The sequence below is a fragment of the Saccopteryx leptura genome, chromosome X, assembly GCF_036850995.1.
Source record: "Saccopteryx leptura isolate mSacLep1 chromosome X, mSacLep1_pri_phased_curated, whole genome shotgun sequence".
Classification (NCBI taxonomy): Eukaryota; Metazoa; Chordata; class Mammalia; order Chiroptera; family Emballonuridae; genus Saccopteryx; species Saccopteryx leptura.
In genome coordinates this window covers 34,835,545-34,854,856 of record NC_089516.1, presented here as the reverse complement: position 1 = coordinate 34,854,856, position 19,312 = coordinate 34,835,545, and the positions used below count along the sequence as shown (strand labels likewise).

The 19,312-nt window shown below is 53.5% G+C and overlaps 2 protein-coding genes across 5 annotated transcripts; both read left to right on the top strand.

Moving 5' to 3' along the window:
• Positions 1–5,426: 5,426 nt before the first annotated feature.
• On the top strand, positions 5,427–12,854 carry RENBP (renin binding protein). 3 transcript variants are annotated; one of them, XM_066356628.1, is made up of 11 exons: positions 5,427–5,514; positions 5,782–5,906; positions 6,061–6,136; positions 6,385–6,460; positions 6,644–6,816; positions 7,641–7,865; positions 8,389–8,470; positions 8,786–8,961; positions 9,604–9,735; positions 12,525–12,612; positions 12,702–12,854. In XM_066356628.1, exons 2-11 carry the CDS (start codon positions 5,800–5,802, stop codon positions 12,833–12,835), a joined length of 1,269 nt encoding a protein of 422 aa, XP_066212725.1. In that variant the 5' UTR covers positions 5,427–5,514; positions 5,782–5,799; the 3' UTR covers positions 12,836–12,854. The 3 variants fall into 3 exon arrangements, with proteins under 3 accessions (XP_066212725.1, XP_066212726.1, XP_066212724.1); XM_066356629.1 differs by having other exon boundaries at positions 5,429–5,507; positions 5,797–5,906; positions 6,644–6,732; XM_066356627.1 differs by having other exon boundaries at positions 5,429–5,507; positions 5,797–5,906.
• A 215-nt stretch (positions 12,855–13,069) lies between these two features.
• NAA10 (N-alpha-acetyltransferase 10, NatA catalytic subunit) lies at positions 13,070–18,244 on the top strand. Of its 2 annotated transcripts, none has more exons than XM_066356631.1 (8): positions 13,070–13,265; positions 13,681–13,779; positions 14,113–14,153; positions 15,366–15,411; positions 15,498–15,613; positions 15,813–15,857; positions 17,162–17,246; positions 17,926–18,244. In XM_066356631.1, the coding sequence occupies exons 1-8, from the start codon at positions 13,245–13,247 to the stop codon at positions 18,160–18,162; spliced, it is 690 nt and encodes a 229-aa protein (XP_066212728.1). In that variant the 5' UTR covers positions 13,070–13,244; the 3' UTR covers positions 18,163–18,244. The 2 variants fall into 2 exon arrangements, with proteins under 2 accessions (XP_066212728.1, XP_066212727.1); XM_066356630.1 differs by having other exon boundaries at positions 13,074–13,265; positions 14,113–14,171.
• The last annotated feature ends 1,068 nt before the right edge of the window (positions 18,245–19,312 follow it).

Sequence of the window (19,312 nt, the reverse complement as noted above, 5' to 3'; positions counted from 1 at the left end):
CTGCTTCCTGCAGCCACCCCCTGTTCCACAAAGTTGTAAGGAAAAGGGTGGGTAGGGCCATGAAGGGGACCTCCGTTTCAGAGTTCTGAGAGGACGAGTGTGTGGCTTCACTCAAGACGAGAGCCTGGGGAAGGAGTAGGCTAACAGCACTAGCTACCCTGTCCGAATCTACAGCCTTGCCCCCGGGCTGTGCAGTCCATCCTAGGATCAGATTGAAGCTTGGGGTTCTGCTGGGAGTGGCTAATGAACCAGCTCGCTGCCCCACACCCAAGCTTTAGGTAAGGAACAACGCTTGTAAGCAGGTCACACAAGATTTAAAATGAGCAGCCTACCTTTTCAGACACCCCTCCCGGTCTGTGCCCTGGAGACCAGCTGTGGCTGCCCCCACCAACCCCACCGCCTGGCTCCTTCTGGGGGCCCTGGTTTGTTGTATTATAGTACATTTCGCTGTGGAAAATGTCATGTTTAGTCACTTTGGAGCCTACTCGCCTGATCTCATTGTTTCCCTGTTCCTTGTTCCAAGCGCCCTTTGATTTCTCATTTCTGAGAACAGTACATCCCTTCATCTATTGTAGAGTAATCCCTGTGACTCAATATTACCATAGTGCAATGTCGTTTTGTGCTATTTTGAACAATTAAGACTTTTTTTGAAATAACCACCTGGTGTCTCTCACTGTGTCTGGGTCTCCTAGGAGTGGACTAAAGGTGGGGGGCTGGGACCCCAAGCTCACCAAATCCCCAGGGAGCCTCTTATGGGGCCTGTCTACAAATGGGATTTTGTTTCCCAATTGCCTCCCAGGCATCAGGGTTCCACCATGGCCCCATGACCTTAAATAGGACCAGGTTGTCACAGCAGCTACTGAGCAGCCACAGGGAGCTGCTCCCTAGGCAGCTATAGCAACTTCCACTGGCAACCAGATCATGTCCTGCCCCAACTGGGGGACTGGGCCAAAGGCTAGGTGGGTCACTAGCCACTGGTTGGGGATGGCTTAATGGGAGCGCCTTCCACCAGAAGGCCAGAAAGCCCGAGAATATCAGTTTCCTGGACATTGTTACCCATAGGGTTATTCCCATGTCTCACACTCAGCAGGGACTGCAGGAGTGAATCTTCTTGGCCAGCTTCCCTGGGCACTGCAGCCAGGCCCCCTGAGAGGAAGAAGCAGAACTTACCTTGAATCAACTGGGATAGCCCCACTATTGGGGTGGGGTGGTTTTGTTAGAGTATAGCCAGGGTTAGGTAAACCAAACTAGTACTTAGTGCCAATGAGTCAAGAAGCCCAGGGAGCCTAGGCATGGCCAGGTGCCCCCACCGCCTACCCCTGTGCTAGTGCTAGGGACATAAAGCAAGAGAAGAATTCTTCAGTGTGCTACCAAAGCTGCCTCCATCTCTGCCTAGTAAGCGGGCGTGCCCATGCAGTGCCAGCTCATCGTCGCAGGGGAGGCCCAGACCAATTCCAGCTTTCCCAGGAAGCCTCTTGGGGCCAGCTGTTTCCCTGGTACTCACTCCTGGGTTCATGGTATCTCCTACTGTGGGGTCCTATTGATTTTGACAAGGAGTCACAGCTCTGTCATCCCCACTGCACCAACTCTGACCTGACAGCCAGGGGCCTCCAGGGGAAGAGACAGGCACATGTCCTTCAGATTGGAGCAGCAGTAGCAATGCTCAGTGGCGGGAGGAGGTGGGACATCTGTGGCCAAGGGTCTGTGGGGCTGGCTCCAGAAGGGGAGGGGCCTGTGCAGATCTGTCAGGTGTGTGACACGACTGGATGCTTAGCCATCGGAGGACTGCAGAGGTTCTTTCCAGCCTCTGCTGTCCCCATGCTTACCTGCCTCAAGGCGGCCTGCATGGCACTCGGGAATGCAAGGGCCACACCAGCTGGTGCTGGTCTCAAAATAATGGGCTCACCATTGTCAATGTTAGAAACATCCAAACCTGTAAGAATTTTTACGAGTTTATTTAAGCCAAACTGCCGACAATTTGGGGGAAGCAAAAGCTCAACGGATTGAGAAAATGCTCTGGCAAACGGCAGCTTTACCATTTATCTTATACATTAGAATTAAAAGGGAAGATGGAAGGGGGTTACATGAAATCTATTGATGATAGGTTAGGGAGGCGGGAGAAAGCCAAGTGGGGAAATCTTTGGGATTGGATAAAAAGTAAAAATGTATAGACTTAAACTTCTTTTACATAGGCAAGCATAAAACAACATGATAATAACGAGGGGCATTGTTGGTTTCTGCTGTGGTGGGGTTGCTGTGCCCTGAGTGGGCAGGAAAAGAAGATTATCTTACATTTCAAAGGCATGTTATCAAGTACATTATTGTAGATACAAGACAACAGACAGGCTCCATTAGGTAAGCATGGCCCACCTGGCCCGTGGTGGCGCAGTGCATAAAGCATCGACCTGGAAATGCTGAGCTCACTGGTTCAAAACCCTTGACTTGCCTGGTCAGGGCATTGATGCTTCCTGCTCCTCCCCCCAGCTCGCTCTCTCCCTCTCTATAAAATCAATCAATAAAATCTTTTTAAAAGTTAGTTTTAAAGAGACATTGATAAGAGTGTGGTGGTTACGGGGGGGGGGGGAGGGGGGAGAGGGAGAGGGAGAGGGAAAGGGGGGAGGGGCACAAAGAAAACTAGATAGAAGGTGACAGAGGACAATCTGACTTTGGGTGATGGGTATGCAACATAATTGAATGACAAGATAACCTGGACATGTTATTTTTGTTTGTTTTTTGTTTTTTTTTACAGAGACAGAGTCAGAGAGAGGGACAGACAGGGACAGACAGACAGGAACGGAGAGATGAGAAGCATCAATCCTTAGTTTTTTGTTGCGCATTGCAACACCTTAATTGTTCATTGATTGCCTTCTCATACGTGCCTTGACCGCGGGCCTTCAGCAGACCGAGTAACCCCTTGCTCGAGTCAGCGACCTTGGGCTCAAGCTGGTGAGCTTTTGCTCAAACCAGGTGAGCGCTCGCTCAAGCTAGCGACCTTGGGGTCTCAAACCTGGGTCTTCTGCATCCCAGTCCGATGCTTTATCCACTGTGCCACCGCCCAGTCAGGCTATTTTTGAATATATGTATCCTGATTTATTGATGTCGCCCCATTAAAAAAATAAAATTATTAAAACAAACAAACAAACAAAAAAGTTAGTTTTAAAAAATGGTAAGCATGGACCTTTGTTAGAGAAAAATAGGACATGACTACTCACCATGAACTGTTTTGCAGTTAGAAAGTTTTGGCTTCAGACCATCCTGTGTGGTTACTTTAGGTCTCTTAGTTTTTGCAAGGCCACCAATGCAGGTCTCCCCTGAGCTTGTCAGGTTCAGCAACTGGCCCCTTTTTGTCCAACACCATTCATCAGCCTCCTAAGGAAAGACCTGTGAGAGGAGAGGAATGGTGTTAGTTCTTCACCTCACCTCGGGATTGGCCAAGGCCTCGTCTACTGGATCCAGGGCTAGGGGCCCCACCAATACAGACCTTAGAGCCCTGGCCCTGGCCCTGGCCAGTTAGCTCAGTTGGTTAAAAGCGTCATCCCGAAATGACAAGGTTGCGGGTTTGACCCCGGTCAGGGCACACATGGGAAGCAACCAATGAGTGCATGACTGAGTGAAACAACAAATGAATGCTTCCCTTCCTCCGCTCCTTTCTCTCCCTTCTTATCTCTGTCTCTAAAAAATCAATCAATTAAAAAAATTAAGGCCTGGTTGTATGGCTCAGTTGTCCCAGAGTGTGGACATTGCTGGTTCAATTCCCTGGTCAGGGCACATACAGGAACAGCTCAATGTTCCTGTCTCTCTCTCCTTGCCTCTAAAAACAAACAAACAAAATGAAAAAACCTTAGAATTCTCCACATACTAAGGCTTGTCCTTGGCTAGGCAAGAGGAGGACAGAGTTCAAGGAAGGCAGGGGAGATGCTGGACTTAAAGGGATAAGCCATAAATAATGACAGGTATCTGTGAGTAGAGCAGATCAACACAAGCCCAGCTGGGCCCAAAGCAAGGAGCCCCTGCAAGCATGAGCAAAGGTGGAGAGTGGAGACAAAACAGAGAAGCTACAGTGTACAAGCATACCTTGTTTTACTGCATTTCACTTTATGTTTTTATTTATTTTCTTCATTTCACCTTACTGCTCTTCACAGATGTTCTGCCTTTTACAAACTGAAGGCAAGACCCGCCAGCAGCACAAAGTTTACAACTCACTTTATTCCAGTGTTCCGGAACAGAACCCGCAGTATCTCCGAGGTGTGCCTGTACACCTACCCACTAGCCAGAGAGGGCAGTCTTACTCTCTGGCATCACAAAGGGGAATTGTTTGGGGTTGGGAAGGTCAGCCTGCAGCAGGAACTCTGCCTGCCGAGCAGCCAGAGCCTGGAAGGAGGCAGCCATTGTGACATCAGAGACCAGCACATAGCAATGGGAGCTGCAGCACAGGGCCGTGCCCAGCCGCCGAAACCTCTCCGTTTCACCTGCGTTCTGGAGCTGCACACATGAGGCAGAGAGGCCCACTTACACTCCTGGGCTGCAATCCATTCGTCCAGAAGAAGGTGTGGTCAAGCCAGAAGTCCAAGCTCCCCCAAGCCAAACTGCGAGCCTAGGGCCCTCAGGCAATCTGGCCCCTGGCCTCCACATAATGCCACCCTTGGCAAGGAAAGTGGGGGACAGTTGGTCAGCCAGCCTTGCTCAGGGCACCTGACCAGGTCAGACATCACAGAACCACACAAACCACATCTAAGCAATGGGAGACAGGCCTGGAGAACTTGGGGGGCTGCAAGGCAGCAAGGTCCCAGGATGCCCACTCTTACTTGCACAACTGCTGTCTGAATTTTGAGCTGCATCGCTTGAGCTAAGAAGTCAATGCCAATGGTTGCCCTGTACTGACCCTGACCACTGAACCGGTTGATGAGGAGCTGATTCAACCAGAGGAGTTGCCCACCCTGTGGGGTCACAAGTCAGAGGGGCCTCCGTTCAGGCACCTCCAGCTGTCTCCTCTCTTGCTGCACCTGAGCTCCACACTTGCTGAGGCCACCACCCTTGGTCTGCCTGCTCTGCCCAGGATCCCCAGACACACTAGGGCCCCTTCCAGGATTCAGATCAAGGGTGGGAAGAGGTGGGGACGGAAAGCCGGCCTGCGTTCCCCAACAACGCCTCCCCATCCCCATCCCAGGCCTTCCTGCCAGTTCACCCAGTGTTTCCCACCAAGAGAATCTTGAGCTGAGGAGCCCAGCAGCAGCAATTGCGAGGTTCAGCCCCCTGAGGGTCACAGCCAGCCGAGCCTGGGGTCCGAGCAGAAGCACGGGGGCAGAGCCGAGGGGCGGGGGCGGGGCATAGTGATGACCAGCCCCGCCCCCACAGCGGACCCCGCCCCCGGGTCCTGTAGAACCCCGGAGGAGGTGGTGGGTGGAGCGAAGCTGGGTCAGCTGAGTGACAGTCACGGGACCGTGACCAGCTCCGTCTGGCTTCCTGGAGGAGAGGGAGGGATGAGCGGGGGTCTCCGAGTGTGGCAGGCCAGTGGTGGGACGCGTGGGCGGTAGGGTGTTGTCCTGGAGGATCCCTGGTTTGGTGGGGTCATTCCTGGGGCTGGTCCCGGGCAGGAAGGCAGCCCTGCACATGGGTGGGGTGAACCCAAAGGGCTGGGGGCCTAGAGGAGACAGATTAGGCAGTGGTGCCTACTCAAGCCTGGGGTGACATGGGGCACTGAGGAGCGCCATGAGGGAGCCCCATTGAGGAAGTTGGGATCCAGGAAGATAGGGAGGTCTGTAGGGGAGCTGCACCTTTAAGTCGCAACTTCCCCAGGACATGGAGAAGGAGCAGGAGACGCTGAAGGCCTGGAAGGAGCGTATCGGGCAGGAGCTGGACCATGTGATGGCTTTCTGGATGAAGTACTCCCATGACCAGGAGTATGGGTGCGCCTCACCCTTCCGGTGCCCTCAGCAGGGTCTTTGCCTTACTTGAACACACCCCACCCCCGCACTCTCAGCAGATTCAGATCTGCTGGGTCCAGCGGGCTGTTGGGGGTATAAGGTCCCTCCTTGCCTTTGCTAACGCTATGTCCCACAGGGGCTTCTTTACATGTCTCAGCCGCGATGGGCAGGTGTATGATGACCTCAAGTATGTCTGGCTGCAGGGGAGGCAGGTAAGGATTTGTCCAGCTTTGCAGCTCTCCCAGGGGCATAAGCCAAAGTCTGCTTGGCCTGTCCTGCTTCGGTCCACGCATGCATACACACACACACACACACACACACACACACACACACACACACACAGCAAGGTCTGTCCATCTCAGCACTATTCCTCTCCTGACAAGGGCGCCTAGGACTCCTTCTCATCCCAGCCCTGAACACCCGGCCGCTCTTAAACCATGTTCCCTCTGCTCTTCCACAGGTGTGGATGTATTGTCGCCTGTACCGCAAGTTTGAGCGCTTCTGCCGCCCTGAACTTCTGGATTCCGCTAAAGCAGGTGCCCTCTCCCTATCCCTATCTCCCCAGAGGCCACTCCAAGTGTACTCAATAGTTCATGTGTGGCTACTTCCTAGAGGGATCTAGAAACAGCGAAGGGCCTGGGGATGCTCACTCCTGGGAAGGAAGGGGAGGTAGAGGTGTCCTCACCTGAGTTCTAGCATGCCAACTTCTCAACCACCAGGTGGCGAATTTTTGCTGCGCTATGCTAAGGTGGCGCCGCCTGGGAAGAAGTGTGCCTTTGTCCTGACGCGGGATGGCTGTCCGGTCAAGGTGCAGCGAACCATTTTTAGCGAATGTTTCTACACTATGGCCATGAACGAGCTGTGGAGGGTGACAGGGGAAGCGCGTTACCAGGTGCATGGGAGGGAGGCTGCCCTGAGAGTCTCTGTCTTTTCACCTGTGCTGGGCATAGCCACCTGATGCATTCGCACTAAGCCCTTCCCCCAGGACCTCTGTGCAGGCTGGATCTGTTGTCTGTTTGTTTATTTGTTTGTTTGTTTTTAAGATTTTATTTATTCATTATAGAGAGGAGAGAGAGAGAGAGAGAGAGAGAGAGAGAGAAAGGGGGAAGAGCAGGAAGCATCAACTCCCATATGTGCCTTGACCAGGCAAGCCCAGGGTTTTGAACCGGCAACCTCAGTGTTTCCAGGTTGACGCTTTATCCACTACGCCACCACAGGTCAGGCCTTGGATCTGTTGTCAATGTCAGTCCCTTCTCGGAGCCCCTACAGCTCCATGGCTGCTGGCATTACACCCTTATTGCACTGTACTGTCACTATGTGTCTAAGAGTGTCCCTCCCCAGCAGTCTTGGTTACTTCTGAACTCTTCCTTCTCCCTCCCGGAACCTTCACAGGGGCTCTGGATACAGAGGGGCCAATCTATACCCAGCCCCCACCTGGGATGGAGCCTCTCCCTCCTCCTTTGGGCCTCTTGTGCTTTCAGACTCAACTTTACTGCTTGCACCCCCAACCTTGGAGCCCCTGTGGCAGGGTGGGGCAAATCCACTCTGGCCCCCAGCACCCAAGCCAGGACGAGGCCCAGAGTAGGCCTTGGTGACAAAAGGTGTCCTGTCAGTGGGTAGGACAGCACAGCTTTCCCACCCTAGAGCTGAGCTCTGGGGACTGGACCGGATGGGATCCAGCCTCAGCCTGGGCCTCCCCTCACCCCCCACCCCAAGAGCGAGGCTATGGAGATGATGGATCAGATCATACATTGGGTGCGGAAAGACCCAGCAGGCCTGGGCCGGCCTTGCCTCCCAGGGACCCCGGCCTCAGAGTCCATGGCGGTGCCTATGATGCTGCTCAACCTGGTAGACCAGCTCGGGGAGGCAGACGAGGAGCTGGCAGCCAACTACGCGGAGCTGGGTGACTGGTGCGCCCAGAGGATCCTGCAGCATGTCCAGGTGGGGAGCAGGAGGCTGATGCCAGCTGCCTGATGGGCCCTGAGTGCGGGGGGGGGGGGGAGGGAATCTCCCACCCCTCAGGGCACCTCTTCTGCCTACACCTACACTGACCTGGGCCCTGATAGTCCCCTTCAAGATGGGGAGGCTCGGCCTAGGACCCTTGGGAATGTGGAGAGCCCACGGAGCTGGGTGAGGCCAAGGGCAAGAGAGAGGATGCCAGAGCCTCAGCACTTCAGAGCACAGGAAACCCAGCCAGGCCCAAGTCCTTCCAGGTTACTGTGGGCAGCTCAGTCTGCCCAATCTCAGTACCCCTTCATTGTTTCACCCTTCCCACCTTGGAGGGCCCAGACCTAAGCAAGGGTCAGAACCCAGCCAGGCTTTTGGGAGTGAATTGGCTCCTCCTCAAATGTCCCTCTGAGCCAGGCTTGCCCAAGATTATGGAGAGAGGGTGGAAGGGAGGGTTTCCTGGTTGGCTAGTGGGGGCTGAAGGCAGAATTACCTTCTCCGCCTCCTCCCCTGGCAGAGGGATGGGCAGGCTGTGTTGGAGAATGTGTCAGAGGATGGCAAGGAACTTTCTGGTTGCCTGGGGAGACACCAGAACCCAGGTAAGGGACAGGCTTCAGATGTGGGGAATGTCTGAGGACTGCCTTCCTCCCTGAACCCTCCTCCAGACAAGGTCCAGGCAAAGAAGGGGTGACAGGCCTCCCATGCTGGGGTGTCAGCAGCATGAGAGGTGGTCTGGGTTGGACTGTGGGAGACAAACTTTCTGCATAGGAGGGGCCCTTGGTTGGCCTGAAGAAAGTCAGACAAGCTCCCATTGTTAGGGAGGGAAGGAGGGAGGCACGGTGGTCAGCACAGGGGCTTGAGCTTCCCTGCTTCGGGGTGGAACTACTGCCTGCCTTACCCTGAGCCTTCACCAGGCCATGCGCTAGAAGCTGGATGGTTCCTGCTCCGTCATGCTATCCAGAAAGGTGATCCTGAACTTCGAGCCCATGTTGTTGACAAGTTCCTATTGTTGCCCTTCCGCTCTGGATGGGACCCTGACCACGGAGGCCTCTTCTACTTCCAGGATGTTGATGGCTTCTGTCCTACCCAGGTGGGAATGTGCCCAGGGCCACATGATACTAACCTGTTCCAAGCTTTCTTTCCTGGGAGGTTCAAAGCTTGCTCTCATCACCCATTTCTTAGAAGGGGACCTGGGGCTTAGAGCAGTGAACTTACCCCGTGTGACCCAAGCAGTAAGCTCTTGACTTCTGTGCCAGTGGTCTCAACTTCATGTACATAGGCCATTAGGGAGCACAGACAACGCTGATGCAGAGACACTTGTTCCCTTCATCTTTGAAAGGCTCTCTGGGTGATTTTAAGGTGTCAGCAGCCAGAGCAGATTTTCTCTCTTATGTCTATTTCCTCTGATGTGCCTTGACCCTGCTACTGGCAGGAACTGAGTGTCCAAGGGGCTTTAGACAGACTGACAAGACAGACAGGGTTTCAATTCCAGGGTTAAAGGAAGGCCTGCCCCACCCTTACCCTTCAGGGTACACTGGGTCAAGATGCAAGGCCTATTCTGAGGGGCCATTCAGATCCCCAGAGATGTCCATTCTATGATTAAGCTCCAAGTGCTGAGGTCAGATGGAGTCTAAACAAGGACCTGAAAGATGAGGGTGACTTTCCTGCTAAGAGGTGATAGCGGAGGGTGGGACCCAGGGCTCTCAAATGCCTGCCTCTGCTCTGCTGTCAGCTGGAGTGGGCCATGAAGCTCTGGTGGCCGCACAGTGAAGCCATGATTGCCTTACTCATGGGCTACAGTGACAGTGGGGACCCTGCCTTACTGCACCTCTTCTACCAGGTGGCTGAGTATACCTTCCGCAAGGTAAGTGCTGCTTCCCGGTCCACAGCCCAGTATGGGCTCATCAAGGGTGTGGAGTAGGCAGAAGGCCATCATTCCTCCCCAGGCAGGCCAGGGCTAAGCTCTCCTGGGTTGTGGGAGGAGGTTGGGCAGGGATGGGAAGGCTTATCCCATAACCCCTACTCCCCACTTCACTTGCTGTGGTCCCTCAGCTGGTCTGAGGGTTCCTGGAGGTCCTGAGGTGCCCTCTGTTTAGTTAACAAAGCAGTCCCTGCTCCCCTGGAGCTCATGTTTCAGTGGGGGGTGGAGTGGAGAGACTAAACAAGTGAACAGGCAAACACAGGTGGCAGTGAGAGCTATGGAAAACAGAGCAAGGTCAGGGGGGCTATGGTAAGGAATAATGGTGGCCGGGGGTGCTCTGTACAGAGTTGTCACCTTGTCTGACTTAGGCACTCCTGGGTCCGGGGCCTTCAGGAGGGGAGGCTCCAGGGCACTGGGCAAAGGCGGGGAGACAGGAGGCTGCAGCTGTCATCCTGGCCAGTGAGGATGGGGGGTTGGCCTGGGGTGCAAGCTGCAGTGGGCAGACGGATCAGTCTGGTTAAGTGGGAGAAGTCTGAGCCATGGTTGTTTGGGTGTCATAAGAATATAGATGAAGCTGGTAGCCTGGAGACAAGTAAGCTTTTGAAAGTCCAGAAGGAGAAGAGGGAATAAGAGTGCCCAGCAAAGGAGGCAAGAATCAGCTTCAAGGCAGGAAGGAAGCCAGGGGCCCCCAGAAGCCACAGTGCCATGAGCAGAGTGATGAGCTAGACCAGCTCCTGCTGAGGGCACCTCGGGTGCTGAGCCTGACGGTGAATGAAGATTCCTGATGTGTTTCTAAAGCCACAACTTACTCCACTGGAAAACTCCCGAAGGGGAAGGACTATAGCAGGGGGTCTTATTCCCGGGTCTGTGGGATTCAAAACCTGAGAGAAAATCACATCTTTATTTGTACTAAGCCAGCATTTACTGCCATTATGAATGGAGGCAGTGACCACAGTAGTATTTGCAACGCCTGACTTTGTCACCAAAAGAAATCCCAAATATGTTCATGTTATATTGTATTTAGAGAGGCATCTCCAAGTATTGCACAAGCTCATCACTGTTTCCAAACCCAGGAGTCATGAGACTCAAGGCTATATCTTTTCTTTAAGATTTTATTTATTCATTTTTTTAAGAGAGGAGAGAGAGAGAGAGGGGGGGGGGGAGGAGCAGGAACTATCAACTCCCACATGTGGCTAGACCAGGCAAGCCCAGGTTTCGATCTAGCGACCTCAACGTTACAGGTCGACGCTTGATCCACTGCGCCACCACAGGTCAGGCTCAAGGCTATATCTTAATATTGAATGCATTCATAAAGGACAAGTATTAGAGCCTGACTGGTGGTGGCACAGTGGGTAGAGCGTCGGATTGGGATGCGGAGGTCGCCAGCTTGAGCACAGGCTCATCTGGTTTGAGCAAAGCTCACCAGCTTCGACCCAAGGTCTCTGGCTTGAGCAAGGGGTTACTCGGTCTGCTGAAGGCCCACAGTCGGGGCACATATGAGAAGGTAATCAATGAACAACTAAGGTGTTGCAATGAAAAACTGATAATTGATGCTTCTCATCTCTCTCCATTCCTGTCTGTCTGTCCCTATCTATCCCTCCCTCTGTCTTTGTCAAAAATAAATAAAAAATAAAGTGCACAACTATCAATTGATGCTGTGTGTGTGTGTGGGTGTGTGGGGCAGAGACAGAGAGAGAGAGGGACAGATAGGAAGGGAGAGAGATGAGAAACATCAGTTCTTCATGATTTCTCATATGTGCCTTGATGGAGGGGGGAGGAGGGGCTACAGCAGACTGAGTGACCTCTTGCTCGAGCTAGCGACCTTGGGCTCAAGCGGTGAGCTTTGCTCAAACCCAATGAGGCCGTGCTCAAGCTGGCGACCTCAGGGTCTCTAACTGGGTCCTCTGCGTTCCAGTTCGACACTCTATCCACTGCGCCACCACCTGGTCAGGCAGTTGATGCTTCTTATCTAACTCCCTTCCTGTCTCTTTCTCTGTCTTTGTCTCTTGCTAAAAAAAAAAAAAGTTTTAGAGGCCACCAGTTTTAATTGCCTAAAGTTAAATTTAAGGAATACAGTTTAAAGAGATAGAGATGGCTTTTGAACAGTTACAAAAGTTATCAACAGGTAAGTCATGCACTAACCAACATACCAATACAAAAAGCAAAAATTTAGACAGCCACAGAAAAACTGGACAGAAAAAGTTAAATTCTTTTGTTATCCTTCCGCGTCAGATCAAGTAGTCGAAAAATGTATTCATCTTGATTGTCCAGTTCACTAAGACTTGCCAAAGAACACAATCAAAATACAGAATGTTTATCGTCCCCAAGCAGGGTTCTTTTTAGTCCATCTTGCCGTGTTTTCCAGAATACAGTATGGAGTTTAAGAGCACTGATTCTGGAGCGGGTTAGTGAACAATTAAATGTATCTCTAAATACAATATAACATGGGTTTGGAAATAGTGATGAGCTTGTGCAATACTTGGAGATGCCTCTCTAAATACAATATAACATGAACATATTTGGGATTTTTTTTTTTTTGGTGACAAAGTCAGGCATTGCAAATACTACTGTGGTCACTGCCTCCATTCATAATGACAGTAAATGCTGGCTTAGTACAACCCTAACTCTGGCCACAGTAGTGGCGCACTGGAGACAGTAAGAGGCCCTTCCCCAGGCCTGTCGCTTATGGACAGCTGCAAGTGCTGGCTGTCACTGTCTCATTGTTATTCCAGTTTCGCGATCCCGAGTACGGGGAATGGTTTGGCTATCTAAACCGAGAGGGGACGGTTGCCCTCACCATCAAGGGGGGTCCTTTCAAAGGTGAGTGGGAGACAGGATGGGGCCGCAGGGGCTCGGAAAATTTGGCTGACCCGGGCTCTCCCAACTCGCCATCTCGCTTCTCCCCCCAGGCTGTTTCCACGTGCCACGGTGCCTGGCCATGTGCGAGGAGATGTTGGGTGCCTTGCTGAGCCACCAAGTCCCGGTCCCTGTCCGCAGCGCCGGGTCCCCGCCCGCCGATCCCGCCCGCCGGAGCGCGGAATAAAGCTGAGCCTGCAACACTACCCGCGTGCGCGTGTCTGTGGGGTCGCGGGAGGGGCAGCCCTCGCGCTGGCCTGAGGGCACCTGCTCAGAGACAGTGGCCCGCCAGCCAATTCTCAGGACTGCCGTGCACATTGGCCCGCCCCGCGCCCCGCCCCGCCCCGCTCGACGACAGTCCCGCCTCGGCCCCCGCCCACCCCGTGCGGCCGCGAGGGCGGGTGCGGCGGCAAGCACTTCCGGCCGGTGGCCGGGGCCGGCGCGCGCCGCCCCTTCCGCCGCCTCCTCCGCGAGCCCAAGCCCGGCCCCGGCCCCGGCCCCATCCCCAGCCTGGCCAGCCCGGCGTCACTTTGGAACGCGGCGGCAGCTGACTGCGCGTTCACGACCCGCTGGGAGCCGTGATCCCCGCCGCCGTTATGAACATCCGCAATGCGAGGGTGAGGGGCTGGGGCGGAAGGCTGTCCGCGCCGCGTGGGTGCGGGCCGGGTGGTCGCGTGCGCATGCTTTCGAGGGGCCCGGCGCGGAGAGGTGAAGGCCACCGTGTCCGTGGGGCTTGACCTACCCGAAGAGGGGGCCGGGGCTGCGAACTCCGTCCTTGCGGGATGTCGGGGCACAGCTGGATGGTGTCCGGGAGCCCCCTGGCACCTACGTGAATTCCAGGAACAGACGGTTTTTGCACAGCGTCTTTGGGCCAGGCCTATGTAAAGAAGTCACAGGCCCGCCCAGCCCCGCGGGTGGTGGGGGGGCGGGCTGGTGAATAGACAGACGGCGAGCAGGCTTCTGACAGGACCGAGGCCTGCTTAGTCACCGCAGCCCCTGCCTGACCGCATTCCACTGCCCTCCTCCCCGCAGCCAGAGGACCTGATGAACATGCAGCATTGCAACCTTTTGTGCCTGCCCGAGAATTACCAGATGAAATACTACTTCTACCACGGCCTCTCCTGGCCCCAGGTGGGCAGTCGGGGAATTTGGGGACTGGGGACACCAGGTGTCAGTTTGCGAGGAGTGGGTGCTTTCAGCTGGGGTGAGGAACTTAGAACCGGACCAAGGGAGGGGCAGGATGTCCACCGGTGTCTGTTTTTTCCCTGTGAACGACAGGGGCACAGTGCGGGGTGAGGACACCAAGCCACTTGGCCTGGAGGTCAGGAGCTGTCACTGAGCTCGCCGTTTGACGGACATCTGTCTGTCACGCACACAGCAGGCCGTGGACCAGGTGTTTGCTAAGGGCTCCACACTTCTGACAGGAAGTTGTTTTCTCACTTCTTTCTCTTCCCTGTCACGCAGCTCTCGTACATCGCTGAGGATGAGAACGGGAAGATTGTGGGGTATGTCCTGGCCAAAATGTGAGTTACCAAGGAAGGAGAGAAGCCTGTTGTGGAACTGGGTGGGGGGTGAGGCACGAACACCCCACATGTTTGGTGGTTGCTGCCTGGGTTGTTTTTTTAAAATTAATTTATAGATTAATTTTTTTTTAGTTTAGTTCTAGCAAATTGAGTGGAAAGTACAGAATTCTTATATTATCTCCTCCCCTCTGCCCTCTAGTTTCCTTTATTATTAACATATTGTGTTATATTTATTTCAATGGATGAAGCAATATTGCTATATCATTAAAGTCCTTACATTTCACTGTTGGTATTTTAGCTTCTATGGATTTACACAAATGTCTGATGGCATGCATCCACTATTAGAGTACCATACAGAGTAGTCTCACTGCCCTAAAAGTCCCGTGTGTCCTTGCCTGTTCATCCCACCCTCCTCCTCTTCCTGGCCACCACTGATCTATTTCTGTTTTTCATGGACTTTATTGGGATGACATTGGTTAATAAAATTCCATAGGTTTCAGGTGTACCGGTCCATGCTCCATCACCTGTATACTGTACTGCGGGTTCGCCACTCAAGTCAAGCTCCCTTCCATCACCATCTATCGCCCCTTTAGCCATTGATCTTTTTACTTTCTGCATAGTTTTGCCTTTTCCAGAATGTCATTTGGCTGCAATCAGAAACTATATATAGCCTTTTCAGATTGGTTTCTTTCACTTAATAATGTTCATTTAACGTTTCTCCATATCTTTTCATGGCTTGCTAGCTCATTTTTTTTTAACTTTTCTTATTTATTGATTTGAGAGAGAGAGGAAAGAAGAAAGAAAGGGAGAGAAAAACATCAGTTTGTTGTTGCACTTATTTATGCATTCCTTGGTTCTTCCTTGTATATGCTCTGAGTGGGGATTGAACCCACAACTTTGGTGTATTGAGTCAATGCTCTAACCAACTGAGCTACCTGGCTAGGGCACTAGCTCATTTCCTTTTATCACTCAACAATATTCCATTGTACTCCATTGACACTACACATGTATTTTGGCTGCTGTGAGGGGTTTTGAGAGTCCCAGCTCCCCCCACACTCCAGGTCTGGGGGGACTTTGGGGCCAGCCAGAGGAGTTTGTGCTCCCGCCATGCATATGTGTTGGGGGGGGGGGGCTGTGGCTGCATCTGTACAAGGCTCCTTGCTAGCCTGCCTCTCTCCTTTCTTCTTGCTCTAGGGAAGAGGACCCAGATGACGTGCCCCATGGACATATCACCTCACTGGTACGTAGGGCCCACACAGGCTCTGATGGGGGTGGAAGTAGGGGTTAGTTGGGGCAGCCCTCAAGGTCCCACCCTTCTTCCACCAGGCTGTGAAGCGTTCCCACCGGCGCCTTGGCCTGGCTCAGAAGTTGATGGACCAGGCCTCCCGAGCCATGATCGAGAACTTCAATGCCAAATATGTCTCCCTGCATGTCAGGAAGAGGTGGAAACCAGGGCTGAGGGGAGGGAGGAGTGGGGATGAGATACTGTCTTGATATGGGTCCTGGGGTGCCCTGGCTTTTGGAGAAGATCTGGGAAGTAGGGTTGGAGGGAGAGGGTGCTAAGGAGAGGGGCAGGACCTGAATGTGCTGTTCCTGCCTGTCCAAGTCTGTGCAGTTCAGCAGTGCCTTATTTCCCTGCAGTAATCGGGCGGCCCTGCACCTCTATTCCAACACCCTCAACTTTCAGTAAGTAGATCTAGATTTTTCTAATGGAGTTGGGTGGTCCCAGATCTGGGCTCATCCAGGTGGCTGAGATGAGCTGAGCTGCCTTCCAGGCAAGGGGGCGGGGGCGGCTGAGACGGGGAACCGGTCATGGACTCCATACGTTGCCAGGGTGCCTCCTGCACTGTCAGTGGCCATGGCACCTACCTGCTGCCATCTGCTCAAAGCAGGAGGATGTGTGGTATGTCTTGCTGGGTGGAGGAGCAATTGCTTGACGCTGGCTGAGAGCAGGGAAGGGCAGTGTGGTGAAGAGCACTCAGGCTTTTCAGCGAAGGTTCAGGAGTAGAGATGAGGGCTCAGGATATGAGCAAAAGCCTAGGAGCAGGACTCAAAGTGGCCAGGCATCTAGAAGCCTCTAAGTGGGACCTAAAGAAAGGAGAATGTGGTGCTACAGAAGCCTAAGCATGTCCAGGCAGGATATGCTGTTAGCATGAGGAGCAGAGGGATCCTAGAGCCCTGGCCATCTGGGTGAGGGTGGGTCCACTGAGGGTCTTGGGAGTCTCTGTGCGCCTGGCTCAGGACGGAGAGCCTGGTAGGGAATTGACACATCTAATACATGATGGCAAAAGCCAATTAAAAGTGAGGCTGGGGTGGATTGTCCACGGCCTACTGAGACAGCACTCAGAGTCAGTTTGGTGGGGATTGAGAGGGGACTGTTGGGAAGGGCATTGTAGGAGGCATCTTTGACCCAGATGTGAATACCTCAGGTGGTCAACAATTCCAGGGGATGAGGTATGGCAGGGAGTTTCTAGGCCATCGAGTCTAGTTCCCTTCCAGGGCAGGTGCCCAAGACTGCACACACATCTGCAGTGAAGGCTCAGCCCCTGAGCTGCTCAGTCCAGGGGCCACGCTGCCTAGTAATGCCTGTCAGGAAAACAGGGTGCAGCCACCTCCCCCTGGTTCCAGTTGCTAGGCATAGGACTGACCATGCATTCCCAGGAAGTGACGGGCAGCAGGGCAGAGAAGGAAGAGGATGGCTCAATTCTGAGCTTCAGCTCCCAAGAAACCACAGAAAGATCTTGGTGGCCAGGTTAGGGATGCAGGACCATGGCAGGACCCGGGGTAGGGGAAAGGGATAAAGGTGCTGGGCACTACTTACTGATGGAGAGAGCAGGGGGAAGGCTGTGTTGGAAATGAGGCTTGTCTACAAAAGTGTTCTTCGGTGAGAAATGACATCCTGCTCCACTAGCATAGCATATGATGCCAGGAGGCTGAGAAGAATTTGACCCCAGATTTGGGTCATTCTCCTCTTCATCACCTTCCCACAGGATCAGTGAAGTGGAGCCCAAATACTATGCAGATGGGGAAGATGCATATGCGATGAAGCGGGATCTCACTCAAATGGCTGACGAGGTAAGGATCTAGTGGGGCCAGGGCCATAGTCCCCACAAATAAAGAAAAGCAAGACAAGTAGCGGAGGCCATGCTGGAGGGAAGGTGAAGCTTCCAGGGGTTCTGAGACAGTAGCAATGGCTGGAGGCAAGATGGACTAGGTGCTAGCCATTGTGGCTACGTTGCTAGGAGTCACAGCCCTCATCACTTCAGTTTCCTCAGCTGTCAGATAGGAAGCTGGGTCTTGTCAGGGCTTTGAAGGAAGCCCTATCAGCCCAAGATTCCATTTTCAGTAAGATGCCTGTGCTGCTGCCCCGAGGCATGATGTGAGAGAAGGGAGGGGCCCTAGTCGCTGAGAGTGTGGGCTCCAGGAGAGCATTGGGGGCTGGAGAGAGCCATGGCCTGCCCCGAGGCTCAGGGTTAAGACAAAAGAGGAGAAAGTCAAGGTCCTGCAGCAGCCCCTGTGAGGGAGGCGTGAGCATACTCCCTTACAGGAGGGAAAACAGGCCCAGAGAGGTCAGAGCCGGGATGCAATCCATTGCAGCCCTGTGTATCCTGCCCTGGCCCTGCTGCCTCTCATTTTGCTCCCTGCCCCCAGCAAGTGACAGGCACAGAAACTCCCTTGGGTGACCAGAGAGGGCCTACATGGGACTTAGGCCCTGTTTCTTTCCTCCTGCCTCTCTCTCGGTTTCTGCTGGCAGCTGAGGCGGCACCTGGAGCTGAAGGAGAAGGGCAGGCACACGGTGCTGGGCTCCATTGAGAACAAGGTGGAGAGCAAGAGCAACTCCCTTCCAAGCTCAGGAGAGCCCTGTCGTGAGGAGAAGGGCCTGGCTGCCGAGGACAGCGGTGGTGACAGCAAGGACCTCAGCGAGGTCAGCGAGACCACAGAGAGCACTGACGTCAAGGACAGCTCAGAGGCCTCTGACTCGGCCTCCTAGAGCTTGCAATTGCTCCTCTCCCTGCCCTGGCCTGCCCATCCCATCCTCACCTGAGGTTTCACAATAAACTTTACCCAGTGGCCTTGGGGGGGTGTGTGTGTACGAGTGTGCACATTTGGGGGGCTGCCTCTGTCAGGCCCCTGCTTCCCTGAGGAGGTGGATCTCACAGCCTTTGGCACAGCACGTCCTGGAAAGTCCAAGCAGAAGGGAAGAGCTTTGAGCTTTGGAGGTGGAGCTCCCAAGTCTGATGGTTTTCAGCATCTTTGGGCCCTAGGGAGGGAGCCCCTGGAGTTGTGGGAGCCACCCCCATCTTGGAGGCAGATGCTCTGCCTTCTGAGCCCTGCTCTGTCACTGCCTTGCGGGGCTCTAGATGCCTAAGTGCAATTGCTCATTGGGTTTATCTACTGATGTCCTATCCGGGTGATGGTCCTACCCAGTTGCTGAAGTCCTGGTAACTGTCCTTGACTCCTCTCTCCTCTGCCATCCAAAAGGTCAGTGAGCCCTGTGTGTTCGACCACCATAATACCTCCTTGAATCTACTCCCTAACCTAAGCTTTAATTTGAAAATAATTAATAGATGTTATTTTTAGTACAGTTTTAGGTTTACAGAATCGAGAACACTGATAGTAAGTACAGAGTTCCCATTGCATCCCCTCTGTTCCCTTAGTTTCCCCTATTAACATTTGGCATTGTGTTGCATTTATTACAACTGATAAGCCAATATTGATGCATTATTAACTATATAGTCCAGGGTTCACATTTCCCTCTTTGTGTTATACATACTATGGATTTTGACAAATGCCCTCTGTTTTTCATAGCTTCACTCTAACCTCCAAATTTGTTCCTGTGCCCCTTTATCTGGCTGCAGCGCCATCTCTTGCTGTTCCTAGTCGTTGAGTGAGCTGTCTGGGCTGCCCACCTCCCAGGGAAGCTCAGCATTCCTGAGCTGTCACTGTAGCTTACTGTCCCTGCTACTGCAGATGGCACCCTACTCCCCCTCCAGGCTGAATATTTTGCCACCGGGGCCTGGAGCTCGGCTCTCTTTGGCGGGATCCTGGCACGTGACCAACAGGCCGTCGAGAAGCTAAAACGCGGGGGCGGGGGCGGGGGTGGAGGTTAGGGGAGACTGGAAGTTGCATCTGCGCAGGCC

Excerpts from the sequence above, each read along its gene's own strand:
- RENBP (XM_066356627.1), top strand. The coding sequence starts at position 5,481 with ATGAGCGGGGGTCTCCGAGTGTGGCAG. Across the intron at positions 6,817-7,640 it reads CAGGGGAAGCGCGTTACCAG|AGCGAGGCTATGGAGATGAT; the intron begins GTGCATGGGAGG and ends CCCCACCCCAAG. Across the intron at positions 12,613-12,701 it reads CAAGGGGGGTCCTTTCAAAG|GCTGTTTCCACGTGCCACGG; the intron begins GTGAGTGGGAGA and ends TTCTCCCCCCAG.
- NAA10 (XM_066356630.1), top strand. The coding sequence starts at position 13,245 with ATGAACATCCGCAATGCGAGG. Across the intron at positions 15,614-15,812 it reads TCCCTGCATGTCAGGAAGAG|TAATCGGGCGGCCCTGCACC; the intron begins GTGGAAACCAGG and ends ATTTCCCTGCAG. Across the intron at positions 17,247-17,925 it reads TCACTCAAATGGCTGACGAG|CTGAGGCGGCACCTGGAGCT; the intron begins GTAAGGATCTAG and ends TTCTGCTGGCAG.